Raw genomic sequence first — 19,105 nt, 5'->3', positions numbered from 1 at the left:
GACTCGTTTTCGCGCAATACAGAGCATCTCTTCCTAAACAACTAAAGCGCCCTTCCGTTTGGGAGGCATATTCGGTTTCACTACAATCCTAGTTGATTTCTTGTTCTTGGCTGGAACCCCCGAATCATGTGCTTCAAGGTCAGGGAACTCGGAACAGTTGGCTAACTTGAGCCGGCCTAGCTAAGCTTTAGAGGATCCCAGTGCAACTTCACTAACGCATTAGCCAACCTATAACCTTGTTAGCAACAAAGGTATCTTCTTTGGCACATTTTCGGCATTGGCCTAATACATACTCTATTCGATATCAGCCTTGATTAGAAACAATCTCTGGATGCCTTGATGACCCTGCCCTTGCCTTTTAGTGAATAATTTTTTTTTGTTTTGTTTGGCAGGTAGAATAGTTCATTGTATTAATGAAATCAACCAAATCGGTTAGAACAATGCGGGTAAAAAACCTACATCGGTGCACGACTGCTCGGTAAGCAATAAAGCTCAAAAGAAACTTGTTAAAAACATAATCAAGTAATTAACATTTGAAAAACAAAACCAAAGATTTGAAGAAACATAGCTTTAATTCAAAACTAAAAATATTAACAGAGACCTAATACAAATTAGTAGTCATAAGACAACTTGGTGATAAACCATAAAAACCGAGGGCATTGTCCAAAAGCCCCCATTAAAGTTTTGCCATTCGCCAACTTAGCTTTCAAAATCCAACCCCCAAATTTTGAAAACGCATTATAAATAATCCAATCCAATCCAAATTCCACAAATTTTGGAAACCCATATCTTCAATTCGCAATCCAATTGGCGAGAAGAAGATGATGAGCTTGTGATAACCCGATTAGGGTTTTAGCGACTTCGATAATCCAATGCGGTTGTTCCCTTTGAACTCGAGCCCGAGCTCGAGCTCTAGCTCTAGCGTAGAGAAGGAGCAGCAGACTGATCGGAAAAGGACTCGCGCCCATTTGTACCTCAATGTCTACGATCTCACCCCTGTAAATAACTATCTTTACTGGTTCGGATTTGGGGTCTTCCACTCTGGCATCGAAGGTATGGGAAATTAGGGTTCTTTCTGCTTCAATTTTGGATCTTGAGGTGTTCTTGCTGCTTGATTGTTGTTAAATTTTTGAAATTTGAGAATTGTTAGAAAGGGTTTTTAGTGTTTTGATGGTTATGTGGGGTAGTGAGTTTGGTGGGGCAATTTTGGTTGTTGTTAGATTGAGCTAGATTGTGGTATTCTAGAGTGTGTTGAGATTGTATGCACACAAAGATCGAAATTAAGTGGTTATGGTTGATCTGTGTTGATATACAAGGCAACTCTGTTTCGGGCTTCATTGGGAGTATGCTGATTATGTTCTTGTTGTTGTCAAATTAGGAAGTTTTTAGTTTGAAATATGGTATGTTATTTTGTTCACGGTTTGAGATAGTTATGGGGGGAAGTGAATTTAATGGTTGTTAGATTATGCTCTGCTGACTTGCGTGGTATATAATCGAAATCAATGCAAGCAATTTGCTTGCATGCATGCAATCTCTTCTAGTTTGCCAGTTTGGTCACTCGGTTATTAAGAAGCTATAAGGATAGCAGAGTCTGCAGAGTTCATTCTAACAGCAATCAAAATGTACACCAAATATCATAATGTTGTTCAAAATACAAAGTCTTCTTAATTTAGCAACATGAAGAACATAATCAGCATTTAAAATGAAGAACATATCAGCATGCTTTGAATGAAGCCCAAAAGAACTTCATCCTCTATTAATACAAATCAATGGCAACCGATGAATTTTAATCTTTGTGTGCATGGAATATCCTCTAGTTGCCAATTCAATCACTCTTTTCTCTATAACAAACATCAGTACAGCTTGAACAAACTTTAAGGAATCTAAGAAGTTTCTTTTTTTCTTATCATGTGAAAGTGCCGTTGCATGCATAACTAGATAGTAGTAGTGCAAATTTATATAGCAAGGAGTTGGAGATTCTGTTAAACTAAAATGATAAGGTAGTTTGAGGATCTGTCATAGGAAAGGCAATTTGGCATGAGGGAATTCTAAATTTGACAAGATCTTTAGTAGAATCTGGTAGATTATTTATGGTCTTTGAATAGAAGCATCAAATTACTCAGACAGAACATATACTTTTTGTAAAGCAACTGCTTCAGCTTAAGTAAAGGGTTTTTGTAACTATGTCAAAAAAAGCTGATAGTTATCTATGCTACTTTGGCACAATGTATCGTAAATTATGGTACACATGAATACCAAATGTACTATAGAAATGTTGGAGATTGCATTAATTTTTTGATTTTATAAAATTCTTGCATTTATTATTGTTTGTTTTGTCATGGAGTTTTTAGTTAGTTATTCCATACGTGAGTGTTAGATGGGGTGGCATCCCCTGTGCAGCCTTTGTATGATTATACTTCAGAAGCCTGATACAGTTCTACCTGTTCTTACAAACAGTGCATGGCATGGAGTATGGCTTTGGAGCCCATGAGTATCCTAGCAGTGGAGTTTTTGAGGTCGAACCAAGAAGTTGCCCTGGCTTCATATTCAGAAGGTCTGTCCTGCTGGGCAGCACTGATATGTCTCGTACAGAATTACGCTCATTTATGGAACAGCTTTCTGGAAAGTATCATGGCGATACCTATCATTTAATTGCCAAGAATTGCAACCATTTCACTGATGAAGTCTGTTTGCGGCTAACTGGAAAACCTATCCCTGGATGGGTAAACCGGCTGGCACGAGTAGGTGAGATTAAAAATCCTCTACTTCAATATCCACAGGACCTAACAAGCTACCTTGATACTTGATAGTCGCTTTTTTTTTTTCTCTCTCTCTCTGTTTTGTTTTTTTGTTTTTGTTTTTGGGGTTGATCTAGACCATAGAAATAACATATCCTTTGATTATAAATGCCTTTAGTTTGGAATTTGGATATTATGTGATTAACTTAGTTACATCTGTCCATAGACTCCATGCCGCAGGCAGGTCCAACCATTATGGAAATGGGTTGTAAGGGTCTCCAGGGGTTTCTGCCATGGTTGCTAGCACTTCACCTTGTTGATATTAATTGTCTGGACCAGAGTTAATGGGCTTTTCCAATACTGAGTAAAGAATCTTCTTAAGTTTCAGGTTCCTTCTGTAATTGTCTTCTGCCAGAAAACATTCAATTATCAGCAGTCAGACATCTTCCTGATCATCCGCCATATTCTGGTATGTTTCTAGTGGACAAACCATGTTTCTATGATTTTTGAATCACAATATTGCATGCTTTTCTATCCTTAAGAGAGTTATGCTCAGCTGTCACAAAGAAAGCAAAACAAAGCTGGTATATGAATATGATCTTCCTATCTATATTACATATTAGTAAACGTATAAATGTATATGTTTATCACAGAGCATGAAAATAAATTGACACAGTTCTTTTCTTCATAGTACACATGATAGGCATGCAATGTGGTCAGAGTTGCTATGCGAAGAGAGAGAGAGTTTGGTGTAACGGAGGAAGTTGAGAGTATAAGCCGGAAACATAGAACTAAAGTAGGGTAGTCATGTCCTCTTCAATGTATATACACACAGTCACACAGATACATAATCAACAACGAAGAAGAGCTCAGTGACTGCATTTGGACCCGAGTTTTATATCAGTTGGCCCACCCATGATTTAAAAAGTCTACTTCATAAATCCCTCTACCAAAACTACCTTGATTAAACAAACCAATATTACCGATATAACTTTATGTTTGCAATTCCTCTCTAGACTCATAACTTCATTCAATCTCACTCCCTCAATACTTTGTACTCATCAGATTACTATAGGATATATTGTTTGATTTATAGTTTACCTTAAATTGTTGATAACTTCCATTGCTTTTGTAGCTTGATTCTTGAATGTTTTTGAGATGCCCTATAACTGAACAAACATGAAATGGAGCATATTAGTCGACATGCATGGAACATACTGAAGTTTTTGATTGCCAGGTTAGGTGCATTATCATTTGAACCTGGTTGGCTGAAGGAATCTTGGACCCATAATTGTAAACAAGTATTATCAATAAATTTCACATTTTCATTTGCCAAACGTATTAAGATACACTAAAAAGTTAGAGACTTTATATGAGAAGCTTGGCCACAATTAGTGGAGAGTGCGGAGTAGGAGAGACGAAGTAAAGAGAGAGGGGGTTGGTTGTAAGTGGTGGGGACAGATAATACGTTAGTTTCATGAGCTTGATTTTATCTGTTTATGGTTATCATTGTATAAAATCGTAATCTAGATATTGAAATTTGCACCAAGAGGGAACTAAGATGGGTTATCATCGTATAGCCTATTTTCGGTTTCAAAAGTAACACTACAAGTCTTTTGTATGCCATAACTTTTAGCCTAAAGGTGTCATGCTCTGTGATTATCTTTGTGAATCTTGTGGGAAGTCATTTCAAACACCAGATGGATGGACAGAAGCTTAGTTGCATATCAGCTTTTGGTTGAAAATTGATGTACTAATGTACGATTAGAAACTCAAATTGGCTAAGCTATTTGTTGTGAGGATGTTCAGTGCTATTTTGTTGGATCTTGTGACAGAATGTTATGCATTCTGACATTGATTATGTGTGACGACACTAATTGTAGAATCTATGGTTTAATTATTTGGTGATAGCATTTATATATGTAGGTGTTTTGGTGCTTTACATGTGTTTCTCACATGTTATGGTTTCCCTTTATTTTTATGTCAATACAGAAGATGATGATGATGATGGATCAGAGTCAATTGCTTCATCTGGAACAGGAAGTGATGAGGATTCAAATCATCACCTGCTGAATGCACCAATCGGGGATGTAGCTTTCGTGAAGGAAACACCAGTAAGGTTAGCAAGGGAGCTCATGTAACTCCCATCGTTATTTGTGTGGCATGTCTCTTTGTGTGCCCTTGTAGTCTATGATTCTAAATGTACCACTAAAACATGTCTCATTTATTTGAGCATTCCCAATCTCAGGGATAGTTCCTTGATTCTTATAAAAAAAAAAAGGGCGATAGTTTGCTTGATGGTGCTCGAGATTTTCTGCTGCCTGTATTGTTCTGAAATATATGTGAATGCTCCAACTTATATCCAAACTACCATGCATTATTATGCAGTTGTTGCATTATCATTCTTTATATAATAGATTATGCCGAAATGCTATTTGATTGAAAAGAAATTGCAATTATGAATGTGGCAGATCCCTGACAATGTCTTGCAATGGCCTTGTTTTTTATTAAATACTTGATTATTAATTCTTTTGATCACCAAATATATTACTTGTTTTCAGCCAAAAAAAAAAAATATTAGTTGTTTGGAAAAGTTAGCAGAAACAAAAAATTTTGGTTGGCGAATCAGAGTTTTCTGGGGAAAATATTACTGTATGCTAAATTCATAAATAGTACTATACCTCATGCAAGACTGATGAGTATTTGTGGGAGCTGATATTTCATGAAAGAGTTCTGAAGCATCCTTGCAGGGTTTACAATGTTAATGAAGCTAAAGCAAATTTATGTTCCATTTAGGAGATGACATTTCAGAGTCTAATGATGCCTGTCAAGGGTTTGGAACTCGGGTGGAAACAAAGATGGAGTCAGATAAAAGGTAAAAATCAAGTCCTGGGGAAGATTTCATAGGATATCAGGAGAAAGAAAGGTTCAATTGCCAGTAATTTTCAGTCTTATTTTGCACATTTGCATTCTCTTGATATCAGACTATCAGTGATTGAGGTCTCAAAGGGAAAAAGACAAACAAACAATTGAACCTCGTTCACAAATATTGAAATACATTCTTATAGAATGACTCAATGCAATGAAGATTATTGAATATGAAAAGCTCAACAACATGCTAATTGCCTAATCCTAATTGAGCGTAGATGAACATGCTGCTGCCGCAGCGATGTGACAACAGAGGCTCCATCGAGACCCCGTTCCCAAGCAATACACGATTAGCAAGTGGCATTGCCAGCTTAGATATTATGCCGTGCAGGGCCGGTGCAAAGCGATTAAGGCCAAATGGTGGCTTTTAGTTTTCTTGTCCGTTCAAAGATTAGGCTCCAGCTCTACCTTCATCACCATACTCATTGTCCTCATCTTTTTCATGATCAGCCAACACCCAAGACCCATCATCACTTTGAACCGTAGACTTGTGGTACTCTTGCCACCACTTAGCAACGGCATTATGTTCATCCTATAGACCATCAATGTTGCTTAAAATTTAGCTAAGTTTATTATGATTGGTTAATGAAAATTAGTTGATTAAGTTTATTATGATTGATTACATGTAATGTCCAATTTAATATAAACTCTTATATGCAAAATTAATGTTTAGCAAAATCTATTGGAGATGATCTAACCCTTTTCTTCAAATTGTCATCCTACACATTAGAATCAATTAAGGGTTCTGTGAATTAATTTTGATCTAGTCCTTGCACAAGCTCAATATAATCATAAGATTGAAGTTTTCTCCCTTTACCAACATAATTTCCTAAGAGAACACGAAATTGCATACGTGTAATCGTTCAACATTAGTTTTTGTTCCGTATCTTTTAAATTGGTGGGAGGGAAGACGTGGTGGAGGAGAAAAGATTGAAGGCCCATTCCATCTTTGTATTCACCATACTTCAAACGTAAAATTCTTTCCTACATGACCCGAGCAATCGAGATAAAATCAGACCTTACCATCATGAATCATGATATATATATATGACCTGTTACATTGGGTTCTTTTTAAACTTTAATTTTAGTCACCGATGATGCAAGTCTTCAAACCTCTTTCTTACTTATAAAACCGTGCAGTGTAACAGAACACCACATCTGTTTTGATTTTCTGATAACCAAATTTACTTACCATTATATATACACAAACAAAAAAATTGCCTACAAGGCTATAAAGCAGAGTATATGATGATAAGTCCTTGCTTCTATTATGGCTCTAAGAATTATACGAGGTATGGTCCTTTCAGATTCGATGAAACCTATGCAAACCTAACCATCACGTTGTAGTACGTAACAGAATAAAATAATGCATGCAGCACCATGCAGGGCACTATAAATACAAGAGCCGGCGATGGCAGAAGAAACTCAGAAGAAGAACAAGAAACTCAGTCCTTTCTAGTTTTGTTTACTCGAGCACGAAAACTTACGGCGATGGCTAGCTTTGCAGAAAACTGGAGGGATCTGAGCGGCAAGAACGACTGGGAGGGTCTACTAGACCCTCTCGACAGCAATCTCCGCCGCGCTATCATTCATTATGGTGAAAGGGCTGGAGCGGCGGTATTCGTGGTGAAGGAGCCAAAGTCGAAGAACTACAGACTTCCGCAATACGCAAAAGGACATTTGTTCGCAAAGGTGGGTTTGGAGAGTGGTAATCCATACAAATACATGGTGAAAAAATATTTTTATGCAACTCATCTGAAACTTTCGCCCAAGAAATCAAACTTCCTGGGTTTTGTTGCGGTGACAACTGATGAAGGAACCAAAGTGCTAGGCCGGAGGGATGTCTTGATTTCATGGAGAGGAACCACATTGGTACATGAGTGGCTTGTTGACGCGAACATCAATTTGGTCTCAGCTTCTCACATTCTCGGAGTGGAGAATGATCCTAAGGTGCACCAGGGTTGGCTTTCCTATTACACTGATATGGACCCTGAGTCCTCACACAATCAACTTACTAGTTCCAGAGATCAGGTATTCTATTTTTTTTTTTCTCTTTTAGTTTGAATATGAAACTAACTGAAAAAAACAGTTACGTAGATAAGCCGATCCTAGCCTCTTAAGTGATTAACCACAATATGATTAACTGCATGTACTAATTAAGTGACGGAGTTCAGATTTAATAATTTCTTTTCTATGTCTCAGGCTCTAGCTGCACTTAAAGAAGTACTTGATGAATACAAGGGTGAAGAAATCAGCATTACTGTCACTGGTCACAGCATGGGTGCTGCACTCGCAATTCTAAATGCGTCTGATATTGTTCATAACGGATACAATAAAATGACAGATCAACCAAATAAGGTCATTCCTGTCACAGCTATTGTGTTTGCCTGCCCTCGTCTTGGAAACCAGGGTTTTAAAATTGTACTTTCTGGTCTTGAAAATCTTCACGTCTTGCGTGTCACAAATGACCAAGATATCGTCCCTAAAGCACTAGAATCGGTGGATTATGTTCATGTCGGAAAAGAGTTGAGAATCGACACTCTCAAGTCGCCGTTCTTGAAAGTTATTCCTGATACTAATGTCACAGAAAAACTTATCCATTTGCACGATCTGGAGGCTTACTTGCATGGAGTTGCAGGGACACAGGGGATCAAAAGTTCTGATTTCAAATTGGAAGTTGATCGTGATCTGGCACTGGTAAACAAGTTTATTGATGGCGTGAAGGATGAACATAATATAGTTGCTCAGTGGTGGACTGAGAAGAATAAGTCTATGATCCAAATGGATGATGGCTCTTGGGTGTTGGATGATCACGAGGAAGATGAATAGTTAGGCTAGTCTATGATCCAAATGGTACCATTGGCTTGCATATAATATATAATCTGGCATTCCAGCTTTAAATAAAGCTTATAAGCTCTATCCTAATTCGAATAAGGTTTCCTTCCTCTGGTTTGGTGTTGTGTTGGGTTCCCAAAATCCCCTTTTCTGTTGGAATAGGGGTCTTTGTTGGAACTTCCGTAGTCTCATGTTGTTAATTCCTTCTTCTACATGTTAGCAACAGTCCAATCAGCATGTATTGAAGTCTTGTCATATTGAATAAATTAAGTTCTATTGTACGCATATCTGTCCTCTTTTTTTAATTTTTTCCTATTATGCAAAATGGTTTAAATCTTGCAAGTCTCTCACCTCACAAACTCTCCTTGATATATTATATAACAAATTGCATATAAGTTATTGAAATTGTTTGACAGATTCACAGATACATCATTTAAAGATGAAATTAAATATCCAAGGACAAAATCTTATAGAAAATGATAATATGCTCTCCACTTGCCACATGTTATAAGGTAAATTACTTATTTACCCTTAACTTATTATTTTGGGTTCTTTATTCCCTTTCTGCTAACGTCAAGGAGAGACCGCCTCTCTCTCTCTCTCTCTCTCTCTCTCGTTGGTGACCCCTTCTTCTTCTTCTTCTTCTTCTTTAATTTGAAAGCAGTGAGAGAACCCGTCCATGGAAGCTTTCCAATTTCTCTTCTCCTATTGAAACGATCAAATTTCCAGGTTAGTTTTATGATTCTTCATGTCGTCATGCTTCAAATTCATGCTTCTGTGTCAATTTCATGCTTTCTAATATTTTGATCATCTACTGATTCATCCAATTTCTTGTGAATTTCTTCTAGTTTTGGTTCAATTTGTTTCGTTTTGAATTATTGAACTTGTTTTAGGTTGAATTTGATTCTTCTTTTTTCTTTTTACTTTTCAATTTTGAATTTGTGTGTTGGTTTTTTACCTTATGTGTTTTTGCATAATTGGTACAGGAATATATATTCAATCCTGAAGTTTGAGGTCTGAGTTGGTTTATAATTGGAGTATTGTGATTTTAGTGTCTGATAGTTTATAATTGTGGTACGATTGTAGTAGAGAGGTAGCAGGTGTTTGAATTTGTGTAATAGTAGTAGCAGGTGGTTGATTGTTGTGTATGTGAGGTTTGATATCTTGTAGAGCAGTAGCAAAGTTTGATGTGATGTTTAGTTTTAATATTATCATAGTAGCTGTTTTAATTGTTTTGCTCTTAGGTTGTGCAGTAGCAGTATATAACATTAATAATAGTTTTCTAAATGTGTTTAGGAAGCAAAGTCGTGGGCAGGGTCAATCCTCTCTTGCTAACTTGCCGGCCACCCGAAAACTATGCTATTGCTTGCTCTGCCAAAAGATATGGCGAAATGAGTAATTCTTTGGCAGAGAGCTTCAACAACATGGTCAAAGATGAGAGATGCATGTCGCTGCCTCAGTTGCTTGAAGGCATTCGTGTGAGAGTTATGGAGATGTTTTGTGAAAGGAAGGTCCAATCTTCTACTTGGAGGAGTGTGCTATGTCCTAAGCTTGAGAAAAAGTTGTCGAAAAGGATAGAAACAGGGACAAATTGGAGAGTTAGCCAGTCTACTAATGATATTTTTGAAGTTTGTACAGAGGATAGCACCGTCATGGTGAACTTGGTTGAGAGGGAATGTTCTTGTGCTTGGTGGCAGTTTAGGTGCTTCCCATGGTCTCACGCAGTTCAAGTAATGCAGAAGGCAAACTGTATCCCTTACTGTTACATTGAAGATTACTGGAAGACCTTATTCTATAGAAGTGCTCATGATCTTCCTACTTTTCCAGTCCTGGATCTTGATAAGCCCGATCCTAGTAGTTTTGGTGATTCAGCTTTGCAGCCTCCCAAGACTCGAAAACCTCTCGGAAGACCACAGACAAGGAGGATCAAGTCATTTGGGGAAGAGTCCAGACCAGTGAGATGCACACGGTGTGATCAACTTGGCCACCACAACAGTAGGTCATGCAATGTGGAGTAGCATATTTAGCAGTAGCAGTAGCATATTCAGCAGTAACAGTAGCACATGGCATGATTCAGCAGTAGCAGATTGATTCAACAGTAGTAGATGGCATGATTCAACAGTAGCACATGCAATTTTTTGATTCATATATGTTTGCACTGCAATTTTATATAGTAGCAGTGCCTCAGATTAAATTTTTGAGCTCTTGAGAAGTTTCTATGTCATGAGGAACTGAGTATTGTAGGGATAAATGGTCATGGATGATCGTTTTTAAGCAGTAGCATATTCAACAGTAGCAGATGACATTAAAGATTTTCAAAATTTACAGGAAAAAGTTTAATTTCAGTGATTGATATTTTTGGTTTCCAGTAATGAAATAGCAGATTTGTTTATGTTCACTCTTCTGTCTTTTTTTAGTTTGTGTAGTAGCAAAATGTTTTATTGTAGTAGCAGGGCCTGTTGGAGGTGCAGCGGCATGCTGCCTTGTTTTATGTTAAATCTTCTGCCTTCATGTATAATCAATTTTTTCATTTTATGCTTAGTCACCACAAATGAAGCAGAGAGTAAAGGACACCAAACCCGAAAACCACAATCAAATGCCTTCCAACATTTTGGTTCCCCAACAAAATATCACACCAACTTAACATCAATTTTTGGTTTGGCTTAGAAAACTTGAATCAATTTCAACCTTTTAAGCAACTTTGCAATTCAAGATTTTGATCCCCTTCCCATCCTGCTTGTTCAAAGATAAAAAAATGATAGGCAATAGCAAATCTATAAACATATCCCTATCTTCTGCACATGAGAATATATGCTAATTTGGATGACTAACTTAACACCAAATCTCATATGATTGGTGCACCAAAATAGACTACTAATATATTTGTGAATTCCTTTAATTTCTCTTCTTCCTTTGTTTCTTTGATGGCTTCTGCACCTCAAAACCTTCTATTTGCTTCTCATTCCGATCGGTTCTTTCTTTGATTTTCTTTATTGCTGATCGTGTCCTCGGTTCATTTGTAGGAGTATTAGCACGAGCAAGAACAGCAGTAGGAGCATCTTCATCTGCCTCTTCATCTTTTTCTACCCTTTGCACTATCATCATTAGTTGTCTGCATTTGTTTCTCCATTTTCTAATCTCTTCTTGCTTTTTCTTCAACTTTTTGTATTTGTTTGACACTTCTTCTTTTTCATCCCACAACCTCTCTATATAAGCTTGACAGTAGCAGATCCATAAACAATGAATATCATATCATTAACATAAACCATAAACTAAAAAGTAGCATATCAATTCGATTTAAACAGTAGTAGATCATATCATTGACAGTAGCAGATCCAGCAGCTAGAAAACATATCATTGACGTAAACTATAAACTATATAATAGCATTCAAACATAATACTTTCTAATTTATTCACTGTTAAGGAACAAAAAATAATAGAAACCATCTAACCCTTTGAAATATGGACTATATTCAATGACAAAATAATAATAGGTTTTCTTGAACAGTTATTAAATGGGGATGCCATGATTACTGATCCAAGGCACATCCAACCAATTTTCATATAATTGATGAGCTATCATAATCGATTCAAATGTTGAATCATCTAGCAATCAAAGTGCCTAGTTTTGATTGTAACAACCACTCGAAACATTACTGACAAAAATTCACAATATAGCAATGCAAATACACCAGTTCCATTCATAAACAAAATGCACAACAAATACATAAATAAATGAAAATAGAGACACAGTAACAAGCAAATACCAAAAAAATCAAGAAGCTAAGTCAAACTAAACAGAGACACAGTAGCAAGCAAACAAGAAGCTCAATCAAACAAACCAGAGACACAGTAGCAAGCAAACAAGAAGCTCAATCAAACAAAACAGAGACACAGTAGGTCATCTCTCTCCCTCACTCTTACTCTCACTATCTCTCTCTTACTCTTAAATCAACATCATTACGAATTCATAATGCTATATGTTACAAATCATTTGATAGGAGCATAAAATGCTATGAATTTATAGTTCAAACCTCTATACTTTTGCTTAGTTTATTCCTTAAAAAGATCAATTTTGTTTAAGGATATGTGTATTGAGAGAGATTGATGAGAGAATTGTGTGTATTATTATTGAGAATAGGAGCCCTATATATAGGGATTACAAAGTGCTAGTTCTAATGTTACAAGGAATACCAATCCGTGTAGGATTGGGAAATCTAGAACCTTCTCTCCTATTGCTACTCCTAGTTTGATAAGGCACACTAAATCGATATTCCTTCAACACTCCCCCTTGTGCCGCTTCAAACTTGGTGGTGACGCTTTATCCGTTGCCTCGTTAAAAACCTTGCCAGGTAACAAAAAACCCTGTGGGATAAAAATAACCCTGGTCGAAGGACAAAAAGAGCACAACACGTCCTTCACTCTTCGAGATCGAACATGTAGACATCATAACTCCCCCTGATGTCGATATCTCCCCCTGATTGCTATAATCGTGGGAGTTCGGATAACTTTCTCAATCCGATGCTCTTCACATGTTTCTCGAAGGTGGATTTAGGTAACGACTTAGTGAATAAGTCCGCTACATTATCCTCTGATCAGATTTGATTCACTTCAATCTTTAGAAGTGATTGTTGTTGCTGATTATAAAAAAACTTAGGCGATATATGCTTGGTGTTGTCGCCCTTGATGAAACCTAACTTCATTTGTTCAATACAAGCTGCATTATCCTCATAAATGCATGTAGGTTCATTTGTGGTAGACTTCAAACCACAACTTCCTTGAATGTGTCGAATTACAGACCTTAGCCATACACATTCACGTACAGCTTCATGTAGAGCAATAATCTCTGCATGATTTGAGGAAGTAGCAACAAGGGTCTGTTTTGTAGACCTCCAAGATATCGCAGTGCTTCCCATGGTAAAGACATAACCAGTTTGGGAGCGACCTTTGTGAGGGTCAGAGAGGTACCCTGCATCAGCAAAACCCATCAAGACATCATTGTCGTTTTGATGGAGGGAGATAGGAGAACGCCGGCCACCATGAGCGGTGGCGGCGCCGGCGGCGGCAACATGGCCGGCGGCCATTCCATGGACAGGGGCGTTTTGCCTTTTGGGGTCCAATCCCAATTTTCCGTCATTCCTTTTCTCTCTGTAGGGATAGAATAGGCCCATATCCATCGTACCTCTTAGGTATCGAAAGATTGTCTTTATACCAATCCAATGGCGGCGTGTTGGCGTAGAGCTATGTCGAGCTAACAAGTTCACTGCGAATGAGATATCCGGTCTTGTGCATTGAGCTAAGTACAATAATGCGCCTATTGCACTCAAATAGGGCACCTCGGCCTCTAATGGTTCTTCGTCCTCATCCCTTGGACGAAACGGATCTTTTCCGGGCTCAAGACTACGGCCGATCATGGGAGTACTTGTAGGCTTTGCTTTATCTTCGATCATTAAAGCGCCTAAAGATTTTCTGAGTATATGCAGACTGATGGATCAAGATTCCATCACCACGGTGCTCGAGTTCTAAACCGAGACAAAACCGTGTTTTCCCAAGATCTTTCATCTCAAATTCGGATTTCAAGTATTTAGCAGTTTCCTTCAACTCATCTAGAGTTCCAATTAGGTTCATGTCATCGACATAAACTGCTACGATTGCAAATCCGGAACTTGTTCTTTTAATGAACACGCATGGGCATATTTCATTGTTAATATATCCCTTCCCAATCAAGTAGTCACTTAGACGGTTATACCACATCCGTCCGGATTGTTTTAATCCATATAGTGAGCGTTTTAATCTTATTGAAAACGCGCTCCGTGGTTTAGAGCCACTTGATTTGGGTAATTGAAGTCCATCTGGAACCTTCATATATATCTCTGAATCTAGATCCCCATAGAGATATGCTGTAACCACATCCATAAGCTGCATGTCAAGTTTTTCGGAAACTACCAAACTGACAAGGTAGCGGAACGTTATAACGTCCATTACGGGAGAATATGTCTCCTCGTAGTCAATTCCAGGGCGTTGTGAGAAACCTTGCGCCACAAGGCGGGCTTTGTATCTAACAACCTCATTTTTCTCATTACGCTTTCTAACAAAGACCCATTTATGGCCAACAGGCTTTACATTTGGGGGTGTCTGCGTTACAGGCCCAAATACCTGTCTCTTTGTTAGTGAATCCAATTCAACCTGGATCGCATCTTTCCATTTAGGCCAATCCGCTCTTCGTTGACATTCTTCAACAGAGCGAGGTTCGATATCATCATATTCTATAATTCCTTTTGCAATATGATATGCAAATGCATCATCAATCGCCATAGAATTTCTATCCATCATCTCATGTACACTAGTGTAATTTATGGAGATCTCTCTATTCTCTGGAGTTGGTTCTGACATTGGAGCGTCCCCCAATGATGTCTCTTGGACATAACCATAATCCGGAATATTCTCATGAGATGGATTATTTACATCAATGATTAATGGATTATTTTGTGCCGAACTCGCTTTCTTTCTTGGGCGAGAATCCATCGAACCTATGGGCCTCCCGCGTTTCTTGGCGGGAGCCGTGGGCCTAGCCATAACGTCACCATCATTGAGAGATGGGACGTTGGCGCCATGCTCATGCATTCTTGAGTTGGCGTCATGTCCTATACTTTTAGGGACATCAATCCTTGCAGGCACGTTTGCAGCAGGTATGTGTGATCTTGTCACTTTAGCGATATCAGAAAACGCATCAGGCATCGAATCTGCTACGTTCTGAAGATCGAGAATTCTCCGCACTTCAATTTCTGACTGTGCGGTTCGGGGATCAAGATGAGACATAGTGGGGACAGACCACGACAATTCCTGTCGTTCCTGTTGAACATTTATGTTCCTATCTCCCCCTAACGACGGGAAGACTGTCTCATCGAAGTGACAATCCGCAGATCTAGCGGTAAAGAGATCGCCTGTCAAGGGTTCTATGTAGCGGATAATCGTTGGAGAATCATATCTAACATAAAGGCCTAATCGTCTTTGAGGACCCATTTTGGTGCGCTGTGGCGGCGCAATAGGCACATAGACTGCACACCCAAATATGCGTAAGTGTGAGACATCAGGCTCATACCCAGTAACCATCTGGGACGCAGAGAAGGGTTGAGTGGCAGTAGGCCTCAGACGAATAAGCACAGCTGCATGCAATATTGCATAGCCCCAAGCAGAAATAGGGAGATTGGTGCACATCACCAATGCTCGAGCAACCATTTGTAGTCGTTTAATGGTGGCTTCTGCGAGACCATTTCGGGTATGAACATGAGGAACAGGATGTTCAACATCAATCCCAATGGACATGCAATAATCATCAAAAGTCTTTGATGTAAACTCCCCAGCATTGTCTAATCTTATAGACTTAATGGGATGATCAGGATGGTGAGCCCGTAACTTAATTATTTGTGCTAGGAGTTTAGCAAATGCAGCGTTCCTTGTGGACAATAGCATGACATGTGACCAGCGTGTCGATGCATCAACCAACACCATAAAATATCTAAATGGTCCGCATGGTGGTTGAATAGGTCCACAAATATCACCTTGGATTCTTTGCAAGAATGGTATATTTTCTTTGGTGTCCTTTGCATAGGATGGTCTCGATCCTAACTTTGCTAAAGAGCAGGCTTTGCAGAACGAATGATGGGCTTTGGAAACAACCAATGAGGATTTTGGTTGAGCCATGAAGTCACAATGGACCGTAGAAGTAAAAATGGGAGTCAAGGGAGCAGGGGTGGCGTCAAAGCCACCCTTGGGCCGCAGGGGGACGGCGGCACCGACCAGGGATGGCCGGACTTGAGGGGGAAAGGCGCCGTGAGGCGCATGTGCTCCTCCTTGATCCAAATTTCGAGTTTTACTTCCTTTCGTTCTGAAAAAGGGATGTCCGTGTGAAGTCTTTAATATACGGATCATCATGTCACGACCTGGGTGTCCCAAACGGTCGTGCCAAAGCCTATATGTGTCGGAATCCCATAAATCATCTCTCATGACATGGTTGGATTCAATGACTCGAATAGTGGTTGCATACAACCCACTAGAGCGACACATAAGTTTCTCTAAGACTCTTTTACGTCCGTAGTCATTAGAGGTGATGCAAAGGAACTCTTGTCCATTCTCACAATGCGTTTCCGCATGAAAACCATTGGCTCTTATATATTTGAAGTAATAAAGTTCGAAAAATATGTCCATGACATGAGATAAAATAAATCGATACTTTATTAATAATAGCCAATGATTACATCAAAGTTTCGTGACCATAATCTAATCCAAAGAAAAATCAAACATTAGACAAATTGTAGTCACTCAATTCGTTCGGTAATTCCAATTAAATATGACCAGGGAAGTAGAGAGAGATGTCGGTGGAGCAAAGCTCTCTTAAGTACCACTAATCTCAATTACTTTCCTAGATATCATACTTAATTGAGTACGCCTAGAAGAAAAGAGATAATCCAATAAGTCATTTTATTGATTAAGGCATAATTGCCATTACATAATTCTTGGAAATTAAAAGACTATTCTAAATAAAAATCTGCGGCATTCTATCTTCATCGCCAGATTTAAAGTCTTTTATAGCTCGATGTATTACCATTGATCAGGTACTCCATAAAATATCATGAAGAGGATGCTCTCTTGATTGAGGTGTATTGACACAATACATATGGTCCCTAGAACCAATGGCGTTGGAATAGTGCAATCATGGCCAAAAATGGCGCCATGGTGTCCAACCCTATACCCTCAACGTCATGACTCCTATGGTCATGTTAGGGTCTTCTCAATCAATTTGTTCTTTTGTGTTTTTCACAATCATGCATCAATAATATGATGTAGAGAGCCTCCGAACAATATTTCATAACTCTTTCAAAGTTTAGAGAAGCGGATATTATTCCATTATGCTTCTAAGTCCGGAAAATTGTGAATGTTACTAAAACGTTCACGAGGCGCAACCCAAAGGTTGTTAGTGTTATCCTCATTCATGTACTCAAACTGGAGGGCCATCTTCATGTGGCGCTTCATCAGGGTAAATGCCCTGGAATTATCTATCTCAGTTTGAGGGCCTTGAGTGGTTCTTTTAGAACAAGACTCCTGGATTGTAGGCAATAAATCAAGGGCCATTAGGTGGAGCTCAACATTTTGAGTCCACATGAAAATTCCGTGCCCGTAGAATCCAATGGAGTAAAATCGAGCTCGTTCAAGTCTTACATCTTAAAAAAGGAAAGCAAGAACGTATTAGTTTCGGAGTCAATGCTTCCACGAAAACTAATATGAGATTTCTGAGCAGTAATGCTACCAAGAAATCGATTTCCAAGAAATTTGGATTAGACCGAAACAATGATGTTTAAATGGTCAAAATCTATGCTCACGAACGCTCTTAGTCCGTAGCTTACGAACGCTCTTAGTTCGTTAAATCGATGTTTACGGACGCTCTTAGTCCGAAGTCTTACGAACGCTCTTAGTTCGTTAATTGCGTGAATCCCCACGATTCCGCTTTCTCAAGAATCGAACCCACGTTATAAGAAAGGTGGGATGTAGAAGAAGGGAGGTTTTTAAGTCCCCGAGAAAAGAAGAAATATTTAAATTTCGAATTACAGGAACTTCAAAACTTACTCTTTTGAATACTTACTTGGTGAAAATTTGGAGCAGATTCTGTTCTGAACAGCTTGTACCTCGATTGGTGTACAGATCTCAATATGACTCCGATAAGGCTGAAATTCGGAGGTTAGATGGAAGAGACAGAGACGAACAACTTTGATGAAGAAAGTTTTTCGATCTGAGCTTCCTAACTAGACGTTTCGAGGCTTGCAAGAAGACAGATGTGCACAGGAACGGGAAAAAGATGCAGTGGGTGTGCGTTGGCTTGTTTGCGCAGCAGGGATGCTTCGGTGGCAGCAGGCTGGAACGCAGGGCTGCAGGGAGGGGGCAGCAGGGGCTGCTGTGCAAGGTTGCAAGCACACGGGTGCTCGGGCTGCAGCGAAGGCTCGGCTAGCTCGGGCTAGGGGCTGCTTTGTGAATGAGTTTTGGTTTTCTTTTTTGTGGTTAGAGTCGTGCTGATAACGTGTTTAAGGATATGTGTATTGAGAGAGATTGATGAGAGAATTGTGTGTATTATTATTGAGAATAGGAGCCCTATATATAGGGATTACAAAGTGCTAGTTCTAATGTTACAAGGAATACCAATCCGTGTAGGATTGGGAAATCTAGAACCTTCTCTCCTATTGCTACTCCTAGTTTGATAAGGCACACTAAATCGATATTCCTTCAACAAATTTAACTTTGTTATTTTCTTAGGTACTTTGAGAAGCAGTTAAGGAGAAAAGAGAGCTACAATGGGGAAATCAAGGCACTTCACATGAAGTAGTGATGCAAAGGATGGATTATGATTGATTCAGTTGGTCCTAGAACTCAAGAGAAGATGGAGAGAGTTGGCGTTAAAAACAGTTGCAGAGAAGCAGAAAACAGAGTACAAGAGTCTGCCTTATTTTCTTCTGTTTTGGGAAGCTGTTTTGAAGAACCTTCGAGTGGAATTATGAAGAAAGGCCTGGTAAAATTTTAAGATCACATGTTCTACTATAACTTCAGTAAAATAT

At 38.8% G+C, this 19,105-nt stretch overlaps 3 protein-coding genes across 5 annotated transcripts; all 3 read left to right on the top strand.

Moving 5' to 3' along the window:
- The first annotated feature begins 653 nt into the window (after positions 1–653).
- On the top strand, positions 654–5,140 carry LOC112179574 (deSI-like protein At4g17486). Of its 3 annotated transcripts, none has more exons than XM_024318034.2 (4): positions 656–1,053; positions 2,458–2,745; positions 3,121–3,207; positions 4,731–5,140. In XM_024318034.2, exons 1-4 carry the CDS (start codon positions 873–875, stop codon positions 4,877–4,879), a joined length of 705 nt encoding a protein of 234 aa, XP_024173802.1. In that variant the 5' UTR covers positions 656–872; the 3' UTR covers positions 4,880–5,140. The 3 variants fall into 3 exon arrangements, with proteins under 3 accessions (XP_040367761.1, XP_024173802.1, XP_024173804.1); XM_024318036.2 differs by having other exon boundaries at positions 658–1,053; positions 3,127–3,207; XM_040511827.1 differs by lacking the exons at positions 3,121–3,207; positions 4,731–5,140 and adding an exon at positions 2,965–3,114 and having other exon boundaries at positions 654–1,053.
- Positions 4,731–8,742, top strand: LOC112179573 (phospholipase A1-IIgamma). Its single transcript, XM_040511826.1, has 4 exons — positions 4,731–4,857; positions 5,535–5,613; positions 7,043–7,697; positions 7,869–8,742. The coding sequence occupies exons 2-4, from the start codon at positions 5,597–5,599 to the stop codon at positions 8,493–8,495; spliced, it is 1,299 nt and encodes a 432-aa protein (XP_040367760.1). The 5' UTR covers positions 4,731–4,857; positions 5,535–5,596; the 3' UTR covers positions 8,496–8,742.
- A 1,150-nt stretch (positions 8,743–9,892) lies between these two features.
- LOC112177597 lies at positions 9,893–10,519 on the top strand. The gene has a single exon (XM_024315879.1). The coding sequence runs from the start codon at positions 9,893–9,895 to the stop codon at positions 10,517–10,519; it is 627 nt and encodes a 208-aa protein (XP_024171647.1).
- The last annotated feature ends 8,586 nt before the right edge of the window (positions 10,520–19,105 follow it).

This window comes from Rosa chinensis, chromosome 7, assembly GCF_002994745.2.
Source record: "Rosa chinensis cultivar Old Blush chromosome 7, RchiOBHm-V2, whole genome shotgun sequence".
Lineage (NCBI taxonomy): Eukaryota > Viridiplantae > Streptophyta > Magnoliopsida > Rosales > Rosaceae > Rosa > Rosa chinensis.
The sequence above is the reverse complement of the archived record's forward strand: the minus strand, read 5'-3'. Positions and strand labels throughout refer to the sequence as shown.